The 19,725-nt window shown below is 33.2% G+C and overlaps 3 protein-coding genes across 5 annotated transcripts; 1 reads left to right on the forward strand and 2 right to left on the reverse strand.

Moving 5' to 3' along the window:
* Window positions 1-2,217: 2,217 nt before the first annotated feature.
* On the forward strand, window positions 2,218-10,699 carry LOC123206336 (lysine-specific demethylase JMJ18-like). 3 transcript variants are annotated; one of them, XM_044623509.1, is made up of 11 exons: window positions 2,218-2,565; window positions 3,946-3,984; window positions 4,385-4,462; window positions 4,553-5,059; window positions 5,157-5,381; window positions 6,019-6,180; window positions 6,825-7,193; window positions 7,313-8,423; window positions 8,533-8,636; window positions 9,236-9,433; window positions 9,993-10,699. In XM_044623509.1, exons 1-11 carry the CDS (start codon window positions 2,524-2,526, stop codon window positions 10,353-10,355), a joined length of 3,198 nt encoding a protein of 1,065 aa, XP_044479444.1. In that variant the 5' UTR covers window positions 2,218-2,523; the 3' UTR covers window positions 10,356-10,699. The 3 variants fall into 3 exon arrangements, with proteins under 3 accessions (XP_044479444.1, XP_044479442.1, XP_044479443.1); XM_044623507.1 differs by having other exon boundaries at window positions 2,219-2,565; window positions 3,946-4,017; XM_044623508.1 differs by lacking the exon at window positions 2,218-2,565 and adding an exon at window positions 2,822-3,339 and having other exon boundaries at window positions 3,946-4,017.
* A 368-nt stretch (window positions 10,700-11,067) lies between these two features.
* LOC123206320 lies at window positions 11,068-11,826 on the reverse strand. Its single transcript, XM_044623488.1, has one exon. It carries the CDS (start codon window positions 11,824-11,826, stop codon window positions 11,068-11,070), a length of 759 nt encoding a protein of 252 aa, XP_044479423.1.
* An 876-nt stretch (window positions 11,827-12,702) lies between these two features.
* On the reverse strand, window positions 12,703-18,263 carry LOC123206309 (gamma-soluble NSF attachment protein-like). Its single transcript, XM_044623473.1, has 9 exons — window positions 18,109-18,263; window positions 17,696-17,763; window positions 17,518-17,602; window positions 17,271-17,429; window positions 16,353-16,490; window positions 15,030-15,108; window positions 14,671-14,750; window positions 13,414-13,543; window positions 12,703-13,019 (listed from the first exon to the last, which is right to left on the reverse strand). The coding sequence occupies exons 1-9, from the start codon at window positions 18,153-18,155 to the stop codon at window positions 12,918-12,920; spliced, it is 888 nt and encodes a 295-aa protein (XP_044479408.1). The 5' UTR covers window positions 18,156-18,263; the 3' UTR covers window positions 12,703-12,917.
* Window positions 18,264-19,725: the final 1,462 nt, after the last annotated feature.

Raw genomic sequence — 19,725 nt, forward strand, 5'->3', positions numbered from 1 at the left:
CTTCGCAAGGAAAATCTTCTCCTCATCCTCACAGGGAAAATACCTCTTCCTATACCTGCAAGAAAAAATGTTTTCCTTATACCCTTTAAACATAATATAAATATATTAAATAACAAAATTAAGTAAAATTAAAACTAACCTACTATTTCAAATGTCATAAATATAATATACTAACCACTTTAATATGCACAACAAAAACCTTAATAAATTTAAAAAGCATAAACAATTTAAAATTATAAAAATATATTAGTATTTGAAGTAAATATATTAATATAAAGGGACAAAGATGGAAGCGGGGCGAGGCGGGGAGGAGACACATGTATCCTCATCGGCTTTTCAGTTTCTATCGGAAAATTCCCTTTCCGTTAGGGTCAGAGAGAGTCAAAATCTCTAAAATCAGGCCAAAATTGTCATCTTTATTCACCACTTCTATATAAATCCTTATTCTCATACATTTTTTATATCATTCAAATTCTCATTTTCACTTTTAGTTTTACTCAATATTTGATGTTCTCACATATTTTAAACTCCAAAACATGGTCAAAAAAAATATTTTTAAATGAAAATTAGGTTAATCTTAAATCGAATCTAAAATAATTAATTTAAAACTAATATAAGATAATTTGATTAAAAATATTTTATTTTAAATTAAATCTAAATGAATAAGAATTTAAATGTTTAAATTGATTCAAATTCAGTTTATTTTATAAAAATGAATTCAATCTATAATTTGAACCTAATTTGTATTATCTGAATTTAAATTTAAACTTAAACCGATCACATCGAGTTCAACCTTAAGTACAACTAATAAATTGTTATTTCAAATTGTTGGTGAGAAAATTAAATATTAAAAGATGAATTACAATAAACGCAACACTCAAAAAACTACTAAGTGAGACCAATTGCATTAATAATAGGGGTGGGGGTGGTTTCGGTTGTTGAGGTAAACAGTAATTTATCCTTATTATTTATTAATAATAATGGTATTGTAGTCAATATGGATAATAATTTTTATTATTAATTATAATTATATTTTTATTTATTAAATTTTAAAGAAAAATAATTAATAACATAAAAAAAATTTATACTTAAAATTATTTTATTATCTAAATAATTATCGGTGTTTATCAATTTTTTCTAGAGTTTATCAAATATAATAATAATTTATATTTAATAATTTTTTAATTAATATATTTTTACAATAATATTTTAGTTTCAGTAATAAACATTACTTAAATCAAATACACCCTAAGTGTTAATTTATGTGTAAACGAACATATGTTATTATATTATTGGATATTATTTTATCCGTAATTTAAGAACACCAATCATATGAAAATGTATTATCGTTAGAAATTAAACTATATATACCCACTTTAGATACATAAATGTGTATATACTCATACGTGTCATTATATGATTAAGTGATTTTAAATTAAGAAAAAAATAATATTCAATCATGTGATGATACGTATAAATGTGTACATATTTATATACTTAAAATGAGTATGTATAATATTACTCTTATCATTAGTATTGCTTTGAAATATAAACAAAACTTTAATCATATAAAATTATTATGAAATCAAAATATATTTGATTTAACTGGGATTATATTGATTCGAGGTGGCTTTAATTGGGGTTAGATCCAAATCCACAACGCAACTTGATCAAATTGATTTTGAGTTGGAGCTCTAACTCAACAATTTGACTTGAGATTTACTCATTTCTTTATTTGATTATACTATTTATTTTATTTATAATACTGTTCATCTCTCCAATGGTGTTATTCATCGCATCGTGGACACTTGATGATACTAGATATTAATTTAAATGAGTTCAGATTCGAGCTCAAACTAGATACTTTGATTTTGATCTAAGCTTGAGTTTACTGTAGTTTGGACTCAACCCAAATTGGACCGAATCCAACTAATAACCAATAACATTAGTAGTACTATCACCTTTTAACCAACGGTAACGTTACCGAAACATTCACTGCACGTGTCAGAAGAATTGTAGAGAGAGTTAGTTGGTTTTTCAGTTAATTCTATGTGCGTTTGGGCGGGTTCTTGTTGACCATTCTCTTTATCAGATCCAACCTCCTCTTCAGACTCAGCTCCTTCCTTTTTAGTTTATTTTATAATTAATTATTATTTTTCAGTTAAATATACACCCTACACGTGTCTCCATCTCTCCAATCTCACCCGTTCCTTCTGAGTTCTTGCGTTACTCTTTCGCTTTTCTTTCTAATTTTATTTTATTTTAAAAGGGAAATTTGGGGGTCAATTGTGAAATCCCTATTTCTACCTTAATTAGGGTTTACTTAGTCAATTCCATATCTAATTTACTTTAAAGAAAAGAAGTTAACTTTAAGCAATTTAATTGAATTTTATCACTTGGGTTTGTTCTTTTTAGGGTTTCATAAAAAATTGATTTTTTTTTTTTGGGGGAAGGATTTGGGTGTTTTTGATCAATTAGGTTTTAGAGAGACAAAAATAGAGGGATTATTTGAATTTTGTTTCAATGGAACAGTCTAAATTCCCTGCAGAATCTCATAGCAAAGAGGTTAGATTTATCCATGTTCTTTTTCTTCTTCTGTTTTTTTTTTTTTTAAATATTAGTGGGCTGTTTTTAATTTGTTTAAATTGGTTAATTTCATGTCACAATTTGCTGTGGATCTCCTTTTTTTAATTTGCATGGTAAAGTTGAAAGCTTTATTTAATTTATTTTTATTAGGCATTCTTGGGCTGCTGCAGATGATTGTGTTAATGTTTATTAGGAATGTTGATTGCTGTATTTGATCATAAGTTATCATCTTTTCGATGATCCTCATTTCCCTGTTTGAAAGAACATTGAATATTTTTAGGTTTTGTTTATGTGATTTGGACGGGATGGTTTGGATATGATGTTCGTTTAATTATAGTTCATGAAATTTGGTGATGTGATGTCTGTAGAGCTTATTGCATGTGGCCGTTAGGAATTTTATTTGTAATAAGCTACAGTTTTTTATACTGAAGGGCTTCTGCTGCCTGGACTTCTCATGATTAGGGTTGATCTTGTTGCTTAAAATCAGTTAGGTTTATACATCCCTTTAGTTTATTGTCAATGTTTCCAAGAGACTTATGTAGTTTATTGGCTACGATTAGGAGAAACAAGGACGGAGATATGGTGATACCACCACTAATCATCTCGTTAATTTGTGCAACTCTTATTTCAGGGTTCGTATTTTGTATGGCTGTTGTTTTCATGTGTGTAGCTCGTTGATAGTCCAACTATGATCTGTCAGTCTGCTATCTTGTCCATGCCATTGAAATATTGATGGCTTGGAAGGTTCTGGAGGTATTTTGCTATAGTATCCTGTGATGTCACTTTTGTGGAAGTTTATCTATGATCTTAATTGAACTCCTTGCCATTCCCAAATTTGGACATTTACATAATATTAAAAATTGTCTACTCAACAAACACATTTTGATGAGAAGTCTGGAAATTGGAGGTGAAGGTTAAAAGGCCCCTTGGGTGCAAAAACCATTAAGCTTATGTCTGTTATCTGAAGAGAAATCTGATGATGGAAAGTCACCGAATATTTTTATACCTTAAAACGTATTTTATATTGTGGTTCATTTACTTGATGTAGTTTGTGTATTATGGTTTATGAATGTGTTTTCAGTTCTGTACTGTAATTAGCTTGCTTTGCCTGGGCCATTTATAAACAATAAATGATGTTGTATACATTGTTCCGTCAATCCTGTTCGTTAATTTAGTTGGCCTTTTGTTTTCTTGATTATGTGCTTTTATCTACATATTCAATTTGATGCTGGAATGATGGAAAATTTTTCATAACAATATTGTCATTACTGTGTAATAGAGTTTGCTTTGTGCTAGAATAAGGTAAGGGTTATAAATTGAATTTGTTCATGCTTATTTCTTACTGAAGTTGTTTGGCAGGATCATTCTTTGAGGCACACCCCAAAAACTGAAAATACAGTTGAGTGTTCTGGTAGTCCTCAAGGTAGAAAGGTACACAGTTATCTTAATTTCCAATGCTATGATATTTCATTTTGTCATGGTACTTTATGGATTTGTATGAATTGCTTGGTACAGTGAATGCCAAGTTTAGGGGCCTTTATGGGTGTCATCTACCCTCTATTTGTGTTATTTGATTGCACAAATAAATTTCATAGAATAAACCCGTTTTACTTCTCCTTTATTCCTAGAATTGACAACTATAGTTACCGGAAGAAATTATGTTTTAGAAAAATTAAGATTATGTTTGGTGGGCTCATCATTGTATTACTGCACATTACCCACACATTTGACATTCTTATACTGTAAATTGCTTTCTCCTTCTAACTTGCGATAGTATTGTGATTGTTGGTGGCTTCAGGTTTCAGCTAGGTGGGATCCAACTGAACCATGCAAACCTATAATTGATGAAGCTCCTGTTTTTTATCCAACTGTTGAGGTACTTTTCAAAGAACACACATCTCATGTTGGTTTGTTAGTACTAACTTTGTTTCTTATTTTATGTATTATGTGATTCTCTATCCATCAGGAGTTTGAAGATACACTTGGGTACATAGCGAAGATACGCACAAAAGCAGAATCTTATGGTATATGTCGAATTGTTCCCCCGTCTAACTGGATTCCACCATGCCCTCTTAAAGCAAAAGATATGTGGGAAAATGCCAAGTTTTCTACCCGAATTCAGCAAGTTGACTTGCTGCAAAATAGGGAGCCCATGCGGAAGAAATTCAGGAGCCGAAAGCGAAAGCGTAGAAGGCATTCAAGAATGGGATCCTCCAGGAGAAATGCCAACTCTGCTTCAGAAGTGAATGTTGCTTCGGAGACTGATGAGAAGTTTGGTTTCCAGTCTGGATCAGATTTTACTCTTGAGGATTTTGAGAAATATGCTGCCAATTTTAAAGCTTGTTACTTTGGGATAAATGAGTCTGGGGAAATAAAGTCTGATGGATTTGAGCACAAGAGATGGGAACCCTCTGTGGAGGATATTGAAGGTGAATATTGGCGGATAGTTGAGCAACCAACAGATGAGGTTGAGGTATGAAATATGCTTTCTTGATAGATTTTCTACCCTGTATTGGTTTATTTATGCCTGTTAATATTTAATGGATGAGTTTTATTCTGTCAAATTGTAGGTATACTATGGAGCTGACCTGGAAACAGGAGCTTTTGGAAGTGGGTTTCCTAAGGCATCAAACATGGTGGCTGAAAGTGATTCCAATCAGTATGCAATGTCTGGTTGGAATTTGAATAACTTACCACGCCTGCCTGGTTCTGTACTATGTTTTGAAGGAAGTGATATCTCTGGAGTTCTAGTGCCATGGCTTTATGTTGGGATGTGTTTCTCGTCATTTTGTTGGGTATGTAATGTTGACTGATGTTACTAAAGTTCAATATGATTAACTGGTTACAAATAACATAATTGTAAATTTAATTGTTTTTCTTTGCTTTTCTTATATGATATAGGCTAGGCTTACCTTTGGCCAAACCCACCACGTCATTACCAGTTCCTGCACAAATTAACATAACAAAAGCTTTTTAAGTTATCATTTTCCATTTTCTTTTATATGCTCAGTTAACTTACAAACATGCAGACACTAATACTGCAGAGTGAATTTCATTAAACTCTAATGGCAGATTGTTGGCATAATTTGCAGTAAGTGCAGGGAAGGGCTTCTTTTTGTCTTAATTTGTAGTGGAGAGCAGGGTTCTAAATTTTGTTGGAATAAATTATTCTTTTAATTTTTTTTTCTTTTTTATAGATTCACATCCTGAAACTAGTCATATGTTACTCTTGTGATGTATACTGTATAAAATTTAGGGTGTGATAAAGTAGTTGCAGCTACACCAAATTAGATAGATGGTTTCTATATCTGCCACTACAGTTGAAGTCAAGTAATTAACTAATTATATCCTTGCAAAGCAAATATTGATATAGATTTATTTTATTTGTTTATTTATGTATTTCCTTTTTTGTGGTGTGGTGGTTTTGGACAGCATGTTGAGGACCATCACCTCTATTCATTGAACTATTTACACTGGGGTGATCCCAAAATATGGTATGGGGTACCTGGAAGCCATGCTTCTACTTTGGAGAATGCAATGCGAAAGCATCTACCTGACCTGTTTGAAGAACAACCTGATTTATTGCATGAACTGGTAACTACTTTTATATTTATTCTTAAAGCTTATTTACTATGCTTGGACAACACTTTTATATGTTCTTGTTTATAACATATATTTTATGAAGTCATCATTGAAAAACGCAAATACTCTTTGATTTTTTTAATCATTCTTTGAACATTTTACCCTATCAGATTGCATTGATGTTTTACATGATAATAAATTCATGAGTTATTAATAAACTTAGAATTTTTACATTCTAAGATAAAGTGGACAGTTTCTATGTTTTCATTTCTGGAATTAACTTTTTGGTAGATTTTTAACAACTTAATCATGATAGATATTAGCTCATTATATGAAGAACTCTCCAAAAATGTTTTTTGATAAACTAACAAATGTGACAGAACCAGTCAACTAATAGAAGATAACTGAGGGAAAAAATGAGAATAGGGAACAAAACAGAGACTTAGCCTATGATTTGGATGATTGTTTTTGTAATGGAACTTATTATAAATCATTTATTAGTCTGATGAGAAGTCCTAGAATAACAAGTGCTTGATGCTCCAGTCACATTGTTCACTTTTTGCCACCCTTTCTTACATATTTCTTCAGATTTCATAGAGGCATCACAGATTCTGGTATATTCAGGCTTAAAACTTATAACGTATCTCTTGAACCAGGTCACACAGTTATCTCCATCAGTTCTGAAGGCAGAAGGTGTCCCGGTGTATCGTGCTGTCCAGCATTCTGGCGAATTTGTTCTAACATTTCCAAGGGCATACCATTCTGGATTCAATTGTGGTTTTAATTGTGCAGAAGCTGTGAATGTGGCCCCTGTTGATTGGTTAGCACATGGGCAACAAGCAGTAGAGCTTTACAGTGAGCAGCATCGCAAGACGTCTCTGTCCCATGACAAGTTGCTCTTTGGAGCAGCTCGTGCTGCAGTCCAGGCCCTTTGGGAGCTATCAGTGCTTCAAAAGGAGACACCCGGAAATTTGAGCTGGAAAAGCGTCTGTGGGAAGGATGGAATGCTTACTGAGGCAATTAAGGTTTAATTCTGCTTCCCTCTCTCCTAGTCTCTTGCAGTAACTAACACACACACACATGCATGCATAGACAAAGAGTGAGAGACTTACATTCTTTTCTTCTTTGTGTTTATTGATTTTAGACAAGGGTGCAGATGAAGAAAGAAAGATTAGGGAAGCTCCCAACTTGTTTGAAATTGCGAAAGATGGAAAAAGACTTTGATGTGAAAACGGAGAGAGAGTGTTTCTCATGCTTCTATGATTTACACCTATCTGCTGCTGGCTGCAACTGCTCCCCTGACAGATTTGCATGCCTTAAACATGCAAAAACTCTTTGTTCATGTGAAATAGATCATAAATTTGTCCTTCTCCGCTATACGATGGATGAATTGAACACTCTAGTTGAGGCATTGGAAGGAGGATTAGATGCTTTAAAAAAATGGGCATCTATAGATGTTGGATTGGCTCCATGTAGTGATACTGATGGTTGTTCAGCTAAGGGGGATCTGGAGAGTAAACAATTTCCAATGCAGTGTTGTGAACAAAAGGAAAAGGAAAGTCTATCTTCTTCCCCTAGTACTGACAAAATTGTGGATGTTAATGGTCCTTGCTGTTCTCAGAGTAATGTTTCATCAGAAGTAGTCCAGTCAGACTCTCAGCGAGAAATGTATGGTTTAAGTGCATCTCATACAAGTATAAATAGTCATAATGATGTTAATGATGAAACTCAGGTTACAAACAAAAAGGCTAAGGTGGAGCATGAGAGTTGTTTTGATTTAAATATTGATGTTATCTCTGATGAAAATGAAAGCAAGTTGCTGAATGTATCAGGCAACCCTGGTAAAGAAGCTGTCACAAATCTGAAGACTTGTATGTCAGTGTGCCATCCAGAGAAAGTCTGTAGCTTAGGTGCAGTGAAAGAACCAGATTCAATGCAACTTGATAGTAATTATAATATATCAGGTTCTTGTAAATTTCCAATCAAGGTTCAACCTTCATGTACAAGGGTTAATGAGGATGCTGGTTCATTTGATGGTAAATTGTTCGGGGTTGATCTCATGTTACCACAACATTCGAAATCACCATCATGCAACTTGTTGAAAAATGAAATCTTCAACAGTTCAGAAGTAAGGAGTTCTGTGACTGAGGAGAGCTATCAGATGAAAAAGTTGAATCACTCAGTTGAACCAATAAAATTTGGATGTGTCATGTGTGGAAAATTGTGGAGCAGTAAACAGACCATTTTCCCAAAAGGTATACTGCATTAGAATTTCTCCATGATTTTTTTTGAATTGTTTCAACTGTAATGTTTTAAGGCATCGGTGGATTAATTTTGTTGCTTCCTACTTGGTTGACTCTGCAGGGTTTAGAAGCCGAGTTAATTTTTATAGTGTGCTAAATCCAGGAAAATTTTGTAGCTATATTTCTGAAGTGGTGGATGCTGGCCTTCTTGGTCCACTCTTTAAGGTGGGGCTGTTCTCTTTGTTTTCCTTTATAAATAAAACTTGAAAATTTTCATTTTTGAATTGAATATGCATGAATAATTTATCTGAGTTGTTAGTTATCATAGTTTATGAAACAACATTCAGATCCTCCACATTATCCCATCCACTTTTATTTGTAAAAAAATTGTTTGTTTATTTAACGGAACATGGAAATAAATTAAGATTGCATTTATTTTTTAGTGCATTCCTTTTATCTGTTTTTTTTTATTTTTTTTGTTGGGTACAATGGAGAATTTACAACTGCTCTCGTAAAGAACTTTTACTTTTAAATTAGCACCAGCCAATATAGAGCTTTGTAAATAAGATCCTGAAGATGAGTATTAGAATATTAACTAATAAAGAGCTACACAGCGGAGCTAAGGTTGAGGAACATCATGAAACTTTATTAATCTATTTCATAGTTTTCCAAGTGCTGAAGTTCCTTTTGAATTTAAATAGCAATGGTGTTTTAAATGAATTTAGTTATCGAGGAAAGTTCTGAATTCAGATGCTTGACATTTTACTGGATTTTTCCAGCCTATATCTGTGTTCTCTGCTCTCATCTGGCACCATAAATTTCAGGTTACATTAGAAGAATGCCCAGGTGAGAGCTTTTCAAATTTCTCTGCACAAAAGTGCTGGGATATGGTGCTGCAACGACTAAACCAACAAGTTGAAAAATGGAGCAGCTTAGGGGAAAGAAGGCTTCCGCCCCAGCACTCTTTGCAGCACATTGATGGGCTTGAAATGTTTGGGTTTCTCTCCCCTCCCATAATTAAGGTATATTGTCCCCTTTGCTACCCTAGATAATTGATTATTCTTTGATAGATGGTAGGATACAGTAACAGGTCTGTAGATAACAGGCCTTTTCTAGCAACAAGTCTGTAGATAACACGCCTTTTCTAGCACAATATCTTACAAGCTTGCCATATACAGGGAAAGAAAAAGGGTTCATAAAAGTTTGATGCTTATAACATATAGTTGTAGTGCTTTATCCTCCTACTAATTGTGCCATTCTCTTTAAGGTATTCCCAAATTCTTACTAGATCGCATCCTCTTTTGCATCAATGGTAAATTCTGAATCGCTGAAACCTATCATGTTGCTGTTGCTGCTTATAACCACCCATAAATTATCTCCTTATACCTGTAGTACATAGAGACCTGCATTGTTTTAGTGCTCTTAAAGGTATGAATCCTTTCAGATTGCTCTCAAAAATCTGCATAACTTAGAGCTTGTCCACATTCATGTAAAGAGAAATAAACAGTACAACTTTATTTTCTTTTGTCTTCTAACATGCATTATTTGTTTATGAATCTAATATCTTGTTTATGTTCACAGGCAATTGAGGCTCTTGATCCAGATCACCAATGCGTAGAATATTGGGACAACAAACTGAAAGCTTTGAGCAATACTAGTGAAGTCAAGAATAACTCATTTGGAATTGGTGGCGCTTCTGGAGAAACCAAGACAAAAAAATTCAGCATGGCTGCGAAAGAGCAAGATCAAAACAGTCCATCCATATGCAGCCACAATCCGGTTGATGAAGAGGTGCAACTTGTTCTACAAGGACTTTTCAGAAAGGCGAGTCCCAGGGAGTTAAAAGTAATGCACAGAATACTCTGCAGCGAGGCACAAAGCCCTGAAAGGAGGGTTGCATTCACAGCATTGATTGAGGAGATCCAGAAGAAACAATGTAGATAAAAATAAAGAAATGAAAAGTAGGTGCCATCATTCGTTCTCATTCAACATAGCTTCTTATTCGATTTGTCAGGCCTGATTCTTTTGAAAATCCAGAAAAAAGAACTAACAGAGAGCTCTCGGGTGTGAGTAGTGCCCTCGATTTTTAGTGTGCCGATGCTTTTAACTGATCATGCAGAAGGCCCCGTTGTTTACTGAAAAATTCCTACTAACCTTGATGAAATAATCTCCATTTTAGTTCAAGTTCTGGTTTTAGCCTTCTGTTTCTATTTCTGCTTTCACTTTTTGAACATCTAGATGCAAGCATTGTCAAAATTTCCAGTGAATGCATTTACAGGATTCATGAATTACAAAGTTGAATGCAATGCAGGTTCTAATTTTGTACTAAATCTGCAAATAAACCCTAATCTAACATGGAAGAATGCATCAAGAAGCAAGAATATTGCCCAATTGAGATCAAAATTTGCCAAGTTTATGGCAGAAATGATCAATCAATTAACAACCCACAAAATAGAACCAAAGAAACAACTAAGAAGAACCAAAATGATCAATTTATTCCTTCAACTTTAACAACATTCCAGTAATTCTTTACGTCTCCATCTCCACTAATAACTACACTAATTACAAAAGCGAAAATTGTTTCAGAGTACCCAAACAGGATCTTCATCATCTCACTTGATCTTCAACTATTATCAAGCTCCAAGAAAATCACTATCTAAAAAATCTTGAACCCCAAAAGCCCCACAAACAACCCACCAAAAACCACATGAAACTCCCACCACAAACATGCAGCATCTGACCTCTTGCCACCACCATGGCCGCGTTGAATCTCCTCCTGCGTAGGAACAAAAGGCCTTCGAGCATGCCGCCGGTGTGGTGGCGGTGGAGGTGAATGTTCAGGTAAGAAAGGAGTGTAATTTCCACCATAAACCGAGTAGTCAAGAAAATTATAGACTCCATGAACAGAAATGGTGGAAGTGAGATAAAAATCAGGCTCAGAAAGAAGAGAATCGTCTAGAGTGAAGTTTGAAACCGAATTGTTCGTAACGAGAATCGATTTTGTGGGCAAGAGAGTGGGGAGGCGAGAGAGGGGTTTGAGGAGACAGAGGTCAGAGAAAGTGAGGCGTTGAGGGACGACATGGTAGGCAAAAGTGAAAGGGTCCATTTGAAGATTTGGCGGGAGATCTTTGGTGGGTATAAAGAAGGTGGCGGAGAGAGGGAACATGGCGGAGTCCACGGCGCCGGAGAGTATGTCCGCCCAGTTGTGGAAGTCGCCGGCTCCGATCAGAGCGTCTATTATGTTGTTGAGCTGTTGGGGGTTGGAGATGGTGGTGTGTTGGTGGTTAGGATTTTCTTGCTGCAGTGGGGGGATGGAAATTGGTGGTGACGTTGGAATGGTGGTTGGTGGTTTTTCAGCCGCCAATATGACGGCGGTGGTGGTGATTAGAAGAAGGAGAGTGAGGTGGTTGGCCATTGAAGAAGAACTAGGCAAATCTTTGGTTTCTTTGATTGAGAGTTTGGGGCGGAGCACTAACTGTATAACGAACTCTTCCCGCCAATTGCAGTGAGTAATTTTCTGAAGTCATCAGGGGTATTTTGGGTAATATATTATTGTTGAAAGACAGGTCAGCAGCATCGATTTCCATCTTTTTTTATTTTTATCTTTTCTTTACACAAATAATTAAATATTTTTTTAATTTAAAATTATTTAATTATATAATAATATATTATTTAAATACTTAATTAAATATTTAAAACTAAATTCATATAATTACTATATATATATTTTTTAAATATTAATTAAAATACCAATTTCTAAAAGGGTGTACACAAATAATCTTCAAACCTGGTTTAACATTTGAACAATATAAAATGTACACATTTTTTAATACATAATTAAATACACTGATAATATTTATACGATTGAGTATTACTTTATTCTTAATTTAAAATCATCAAATCATATAATAATATATTATTTATATATCTAATTATATACTCATAAATATATAAAAATAATTTTATTGTATATTTATACAAGATTAACCATTTACCAATAATGTACCAATCTTGTTTCTCTTTTCGTGCATAAAGAACCATAACAAGGTGCATGTAGTGTACTTTATACTATATAATGTCACATTATTATTAATATTCAAATTAATATTCATAAATACATATAGTATTATGCACTCAAAAGATGATATGCTTTTTATTTTAATTTTTGAAACTTATTTCACAAGGGTTATATTTTATAGGTATTAATAAATAGTGATGGATTGATGTATCTTTATTAAGTAATTAAATGGTTTTAAATTAAAATAAATAATTAAATTATCTAACACGTCAGTTATTGTTTAAAAGAACATCAATATTTCAGTGAATGTCAAACACTCTGGTAGCTTAATTTTTACAGCACCACAGTATAATGCAAGCAAGAATATATTGCAACATTAAACTTCTGTAATTTTCTCTTTTTATGTATACTGTATAATCACACCAAATCACCAAATCCCACCCATCTATGAAGCAAACACAGCAGTCCATCGATGACTCTCGGAGAAACTATGTGAGATCATTTTCATCGAGGAGTTCTTCATCTTTACCATCCTCAGTTTTCAGTGCAGTAACTTCTCCGGTTGGAAGCTTTCGTGCAAGCTTGATGATCTGTGATGATTCATTGTCACAATCAGAACAAAGAAAGGAGTGATCATTTACCTTCCCTTACACAACCACTATTCGAATTGAAGGATTTAATATTCTTGATGGACTTCGGTTCATAGTTTTCTTAGAACTACAAACCGAACCGAATTAGGTATTAAATCACCTGTTACCTCTCTTCAACAGCAACTCAAACAATTTGCCTCAACTAAACAGGATTATGTCCATCAGAAGTTTAGAATATTCATGCTTGGTCAGACAAAAATTCCTTTGGAAATGCAGATAAGCCGAAGCCCAGGTACTTAAAACATGATGCAATCATCTAGACTAAATTAAGATAATCTAATGCAATTCCAAGGAGCAGACTTGGGTGCAAGCAAAAAATAATAAACAGAATTACCGTATTGTCAAGATTTGAAATAGTGCTTGACTTAGCTACGCGCTTAATTTCTTCAACATCACCTTCTGTGTAGGCAGAAAGAAGTTTACTAGCACAGCGACTCTGGTCACTTCTCAGAAAAGCATCAATCCTACAGTGAGACCAAAACAGTAAATCAACGTTTTCCCCCTAAATTCTTTTATCAGTAAAACAGCAAGTAAAATCTTTAGAAAATTAATCTGTATTACATGGTTCATATTAGGAGTGTAAATTATCCCTCTTGAATAGAAAATTTTAGCATTGCATTCAACCTATTAGACACATATTCTGATATTAAAAAACAAATCATGATAGCTACAACGGCAGCAGGTTACCTTCAACAAATGCAACATATCAAAATTTATTCTACCTAGAAAGAAGTTCAAAAGTTGGCAGCCAACCCCCAATTCATGGGAGAAGATTAATCTTAATAAAAGAAGGCAGTATGCATCTGTCATATAACGATAATATGTGGGTTCAACACAAAATAATTCTCAGAATAGTAAGTGAACGTATAGCTGTTTCCTTTTTTTTATGTTTAGTTTGGTGGAACTTACAACTTAGCCAAAAATGCCAGTAATTTGTAAACATTAGTCCCTTATCAATCATTGATCATTCTCAGAAATTGAATATCATTTCCATGCTGCCTCAAATTCATTGGAGCCTATAATGATGGTTATAATGAATGCCCTAAAAGCACATGTTCACAATATAAAAGTATAAATATTTTTTAAATATCACTTGTAGGAAAATGTTTCTGTCTTTCTACAAATTCAATGAATGGATAATAATCAAAATTTCTATTTTTTAAGTGTAATTAGCTGTACATGTTAACAATCTCTTCATCTGAATCTAGTAAACCATGATTAAGCAGTTCCTCAAAAACCAGCAAGCGAGAGGGAGAGAGAGAGAGAGAGAGAAAACCCTATTGTGCCTACCTAAGGTGTTGTTTGGGCCATAACAACCACCCAAACTTGAGTATACATTGGCCATTAAAATATAATTTCTGTGGACAATCATAAAATATAAGCATGTAGAGTTATTGAGATTCCACAATCCGATAACAGAAGAAGGCACAAACTAATTTATATAATGTATATCCATTTAAAGCCTTGCTCAGCTTACAAAAAAGCGGTTATTTGGGGCACAGAAATAATCCCACTTTGAGTAGACAAGAGCAGTACAAAGTTTCATTGCATAAATACTCACTATAAGAAGCAGCAACAAAATTATACTTACTGGGAACAGTCATTGTAGCACTTCTCCGCTTGCTTGAAGTCATGAGCATAAAGATAAACAACAATGGCACTCAGATATGCCTGAAATCAACTTGGATATGTTAGAGGTAATGCAATTGTCTTAACATTTCTTGACTGGTAGTGGCAAGATGACTTTAAGCATATAAGTTCCACCAAAAAATAATAGAAAACAGAAAGCAAAAATCTAGGTGTAGCAAATTACTTCAGCAGTGTTTTTAGAGAACTATATTAGAGTCAACAAACCCAAGGTGATTTGAACAATTTAAAATAAATGAGGAAAAGAACTGCTAAAATGAATGACATATAAAGGTTGACAGCTGAATGATGTAAGTACAACACCTTGCACTGGCTGTTGGTGGCATTGCACTTGTCAGCTGCTAAGCCTAATCTTAACAGGAAAGCTGCAGCATCTGTATATCTGTTGGAAATGACAAAGAAATTAACTCTTACAAGGTCTTATCAGAAAAGCATAAGAGTGAAACATGATAATAGTGATTTATATTCATGTCAGAACTTTTATATGTACAATAGTAGCGCAAATCAACATTAGTGTGTGCCCTTGCATTGAATGAACAAAGAAAAGTCCAGATTGTATTAGGGTGTATATCTGAAAAGAATATTGTAGATGCCTAAAGTGCTCAAAATAAAATTGAGAACATAAAAGCCAAGACTGAAAATTGCCACAAAAAGATTGTCAGTTTGGCCAGAGGTACCAGAAACAAAGAAATGAGTTCTAATAGCCATAATGAAATTTTGAGCAATATTTAAAGGAACTATAGAAGGGTAAAGACCCTCACTACAGTTACACTTCCATCCCCTCATACGGAAACAAAACATAAGCCTTACTGCATCAAATGAATATAAATGTTAAATCATGTAAAGAATAATACTCATTCTCACTGGATAAGCAGCAATCATCCCCTCTTAAAGCCAACATTTTTACAGGTCTACCAATAAGATTAAACTTAAGAGTTTACATCCACAACAATTATGGATTGTTATAGCCTATTCTTATTCAAATAGTATTTGAACGACTGGCAATCAATTGTTGGATTAGACTCCACTGAACTTAAACCACCAGATATATCACTCTTCCAATGCATTCTATATGTGGCACATTTCAAAGCCCACAAATCTATAAGGTTGGTGTTTTAGTCCTCATAACTAAACCATTTCCATTCCATCTCACCGAACAACTTTAGGAAGGAAACAGATAAACTGGAAAGGATTTCCAAGAAAACAAGTATTACATCTCAAGTAGTTGGAACACAGTTTATTTACAAATCATACTGTGTTAATGAATGACCATTTATTTTCAACATTATAATTGAAGATTTTTACAGTAAGAATGAAGCTTGTAAGCCATTAGTAAATATGTCAATGTAAAAACTTCAAATTGGCATTACATGAACTGAAATCAACATTCTCTATTTAAAGATTTATAATACCATGCTTTAGGAATATACTTAAAGAAGAATGAAAGAAAAATTAAGGTGAATGGGACATCTCTTACATTACTTATCAATGAGAATGACCGAATTTCAATTATTGTGAGAACCCATAAAGTAGACCACTATAAAATATTTCATCTAAAACATACATATTTAACATACTGAACCATATTAAACATCAGATAAAGAGATTTAAAAATTTACAACTTACTTCTCAAGCTTTATATAGATATTAGCAGCAGCACGATAAAGATCAAACGCCATTTGTTCCTTGCCATCCTCTTCTAGAATCTCACATGCATCAGTGTATAGTTGAATCGCATTGTCTGGGGCAGCATCTTCTAGCGCACTACAAAGAGGAGAGAGAGAAAACTGCTATTACAACCAATTTCAAAGATGTGAGTTACAAAGATCAAAGATGAAATGAAAAAACATAAATTTATATGTGATAGCTTAAATGGATATCTTTTTTTTCTAACTGTAATTATATATGATAGCTTATATATATAGAGAGAGAGAGAGAGAGAGAGAGAGAGAGAGAGAGAGAGAACTGCTAGCATTACATTCATGGTATATGGTGATGCTGACACTCTCAAATGGACATCTTTTTTTCTAACTGCAATTACAAGTTCCTTGTTAAATGTCTTTCCTTTGATATATGTGCCTTTATCCGTACTTATTAATAATAAATGAGTTTGAAACAAATGACAACATAAAAAGCAGGAAAGGTGATTTATGAGTAATTACTTGTACATGCATAAACGCTAAAACATCATAAAGTAATTAGGCTCTCTATACAAAACAGAAAGTAAGTAGAAAATGACTTGCACATTTCTAAACAACCAATTAAAATCAATAGTTAATGATATGTGTAACTTCAGCATTATAAGTTTCAAATTAACAAACTGCAGTAATGGGATGACCATACGGTATATTACTTGAACAGAAAATCATATATAATAGATTCACTGAAATTTCTCTCCAAAGTTATAAATGGGTACATAAATGGATGCCCCTATCTACCAAATTGTAAATGAATAAATTCCACAAAACGAGTTTAGTTTAGAAGCAAAGACAGTGAAATTCAGAGTCATTGTAACAAGAATATGAACAATATCAATGTATTTACCGTGCACCCTTTGCAAGAGCATCTGATGCAGGTTGTGGTCTGCCACACTCAGTGTATAACTCAGACGCCTTTCTATAGAAATCAGCAACTTCAGTCCAATTACTCAATTCCTTAGCTAGAACAGCAGCAGACTCCATATGCTTAGCAGCATCCCATGGTCTGATTTGCTCCTTAAGGATATAAAACACGCATGATACTCAACACTACACAATACACAGACTATAGCTGTACTATGCAATGAGGATACGAGGAAAGCATCTCTTGCCCTTTCGATGCTTTCTCAAAAGCAATTTTAGCCTTCTCATAATCCTTGGCAACCCTATACCCATTAGCTACAGCATAACATATATGAATCAATAAATCACCATCCAAAAACAAGCCAATCCACTAAATTCCACACTCAAAAACACATAAACCTGACATACCAGCCTGCTCATACAACTGAGTAGCACTTTTCCAATCAGCACTCCATCTTGTAAGACTCAGCTTTGTTCTACAAAAATTTCAAAATGAAAATTCAATATTCATGCAAAAAATCACACAATGAACCGTTATTTCTTTATTACTCCATCGCATTTACACAAGAAAAATTATAATACCAGCTTGGATTATAAAATCAAACACAAATCTCCTAATACACGCGTCTAAAACTTTCAAAAAATTACAAATCTCCCCCCGCCGCCGGCCACTCGTACAATTCGTGATCTCATAATGTCGATACTTAAAGAAGCAAAATGAAATGAAATTAAAAGTAGTAGAATCGACTAGATTCGATTAATCAGATGATGAAACCAAACAAGATGAGCTCTTAATGAAATTTGAGAGAGAAAAAGCTTACAGTTTGTCAGCTTTGGCCATCAACTTGTGAGGATCTGAACTCGCCATGGCTCTGCTTCAGAGTACACCTATCGACAACGCAACCGGTTTTATTTTGCTTTAAAATTGGTTTTTGTTTTATAATTTGGTGAAAATATTGTTGATGTCACGGTTTGACGGGACTCGGCGGTTGAATCATGACCTGGAATAGTTTGTCCAGTTGGATTGCAGGTGGATCCAATCCAATTAAAAAAATAATTAACTGATTCGATTCCATTTTCAATTCAAACACAGAATTCAATCTTTAGGCTTGTCAATTGGATCGGATAAACTTAAGATTTGATTTTCAGCCCAAAAAATTTAATTTTGGATCTAAAAAAATTTGAATTTTGAATAAATTTGGATATAAAAATTTGTTCATTAACTTTTTGAGCTTAGACTTGAACAAAGAGCCTGAAAATATTGTGGACAAGAGTGTACTTGTTACGAATTTAAATTTGAAGGGATTGTAAGGGTGCTTTTGTAGGTTCTTAAGTTATATGGGAATGGCCAATATGTAACTCGAAGTCTGAAAATTATGATGAACTTATTTGAACAAAAAATATGAGACTCGAATGGATAAAATTGAAGCTTAGACTCAAAATTTTTTTATGGGTCCAAAATTGAATAAGTTAAATTTATAGTATTATTAGTATCATACGATATGTGATACGTATTGTATAATATGATATGATATGATATGATATATATAAAAAATGATACGTATTTTAGAGTTTATCAAAATCTATTATGATAAAAAGTGTGTATCGTACAATATGATATATACAAATAAAATTAACTATACAAACCGATATATTTTTTTAACTAAATTAGACATGTAATTAGAGGTAGATACAAATTGGATCGAGCTCGAATACCCTTTAACTTGAGTTTGATTCAAATATAACATGAGTCAATTCAGATTTGATTTGATTCAATTCGACTCCAATTGATGGTTCGAATAGATAATTCAAATTTGATTTGATTCGATTTGAATTTATGGTTCAGACTCGAAGTGATGATTTGATTCAACTTGAATTGATGATTCATAGCTCAATTTGGTTCGGATTTATGGTTTGAGTTTGTGATTAAAATTTCTGGTTAGAATTCATGATTCATTGACAAAATAACATTATTTTACCCAAAAAATAAGCAACAAAACTGCCTATTTAAGGCAAACTTAAGCCCAACCGAACCAAACACCTAATAGTTCAAGTTCGGCTTAATTCCAAAAACAAATAGATTCTTTTGATTCGAATTTAACTCGAATTCAAATTAAACAAATTCGAACTAAATCAAAGTAAATCGAGCTCACTTCTAATAGCTAACTTAATTTTGATATAGCTAAAACCGATTCACCCAATCGTATCTATTTTCTTTTGTAAAACAAAAATAATTTTCTTATTGTAATTAGATATTTAATAAATAATTACATATTATTTATTCATTTTTATTGCATTAATTATTTTGGATGAAGAAGTTTAGTCATAATTTTTACTTTACATTCTTTCTTGAACACATTAGTAACAATTTGATAAGATGGTTTTTGGTTTTTCATTTATGTTTTAAAAATATTGGTAATATTAAATTGAATGGAAAA

The sequence above is a fragment of the Mangifera indica genome, unplaced genomic scaffold, assembly GCF_011075055.1.
Source record: "Mangifera indica cultivar Alphonso unplaced genomic scaffold, CATAS_Mindica_2.1 Un_0032, whole genome shotgun sequence".
In the NCBI taxonomy this organism is placed as follows: Eukaryota; Viridiplantae; Streptophyta; class Magnoliopsida; order Sapindales; family Anacardiaceae; genus Mangifera; species Mangifera indica.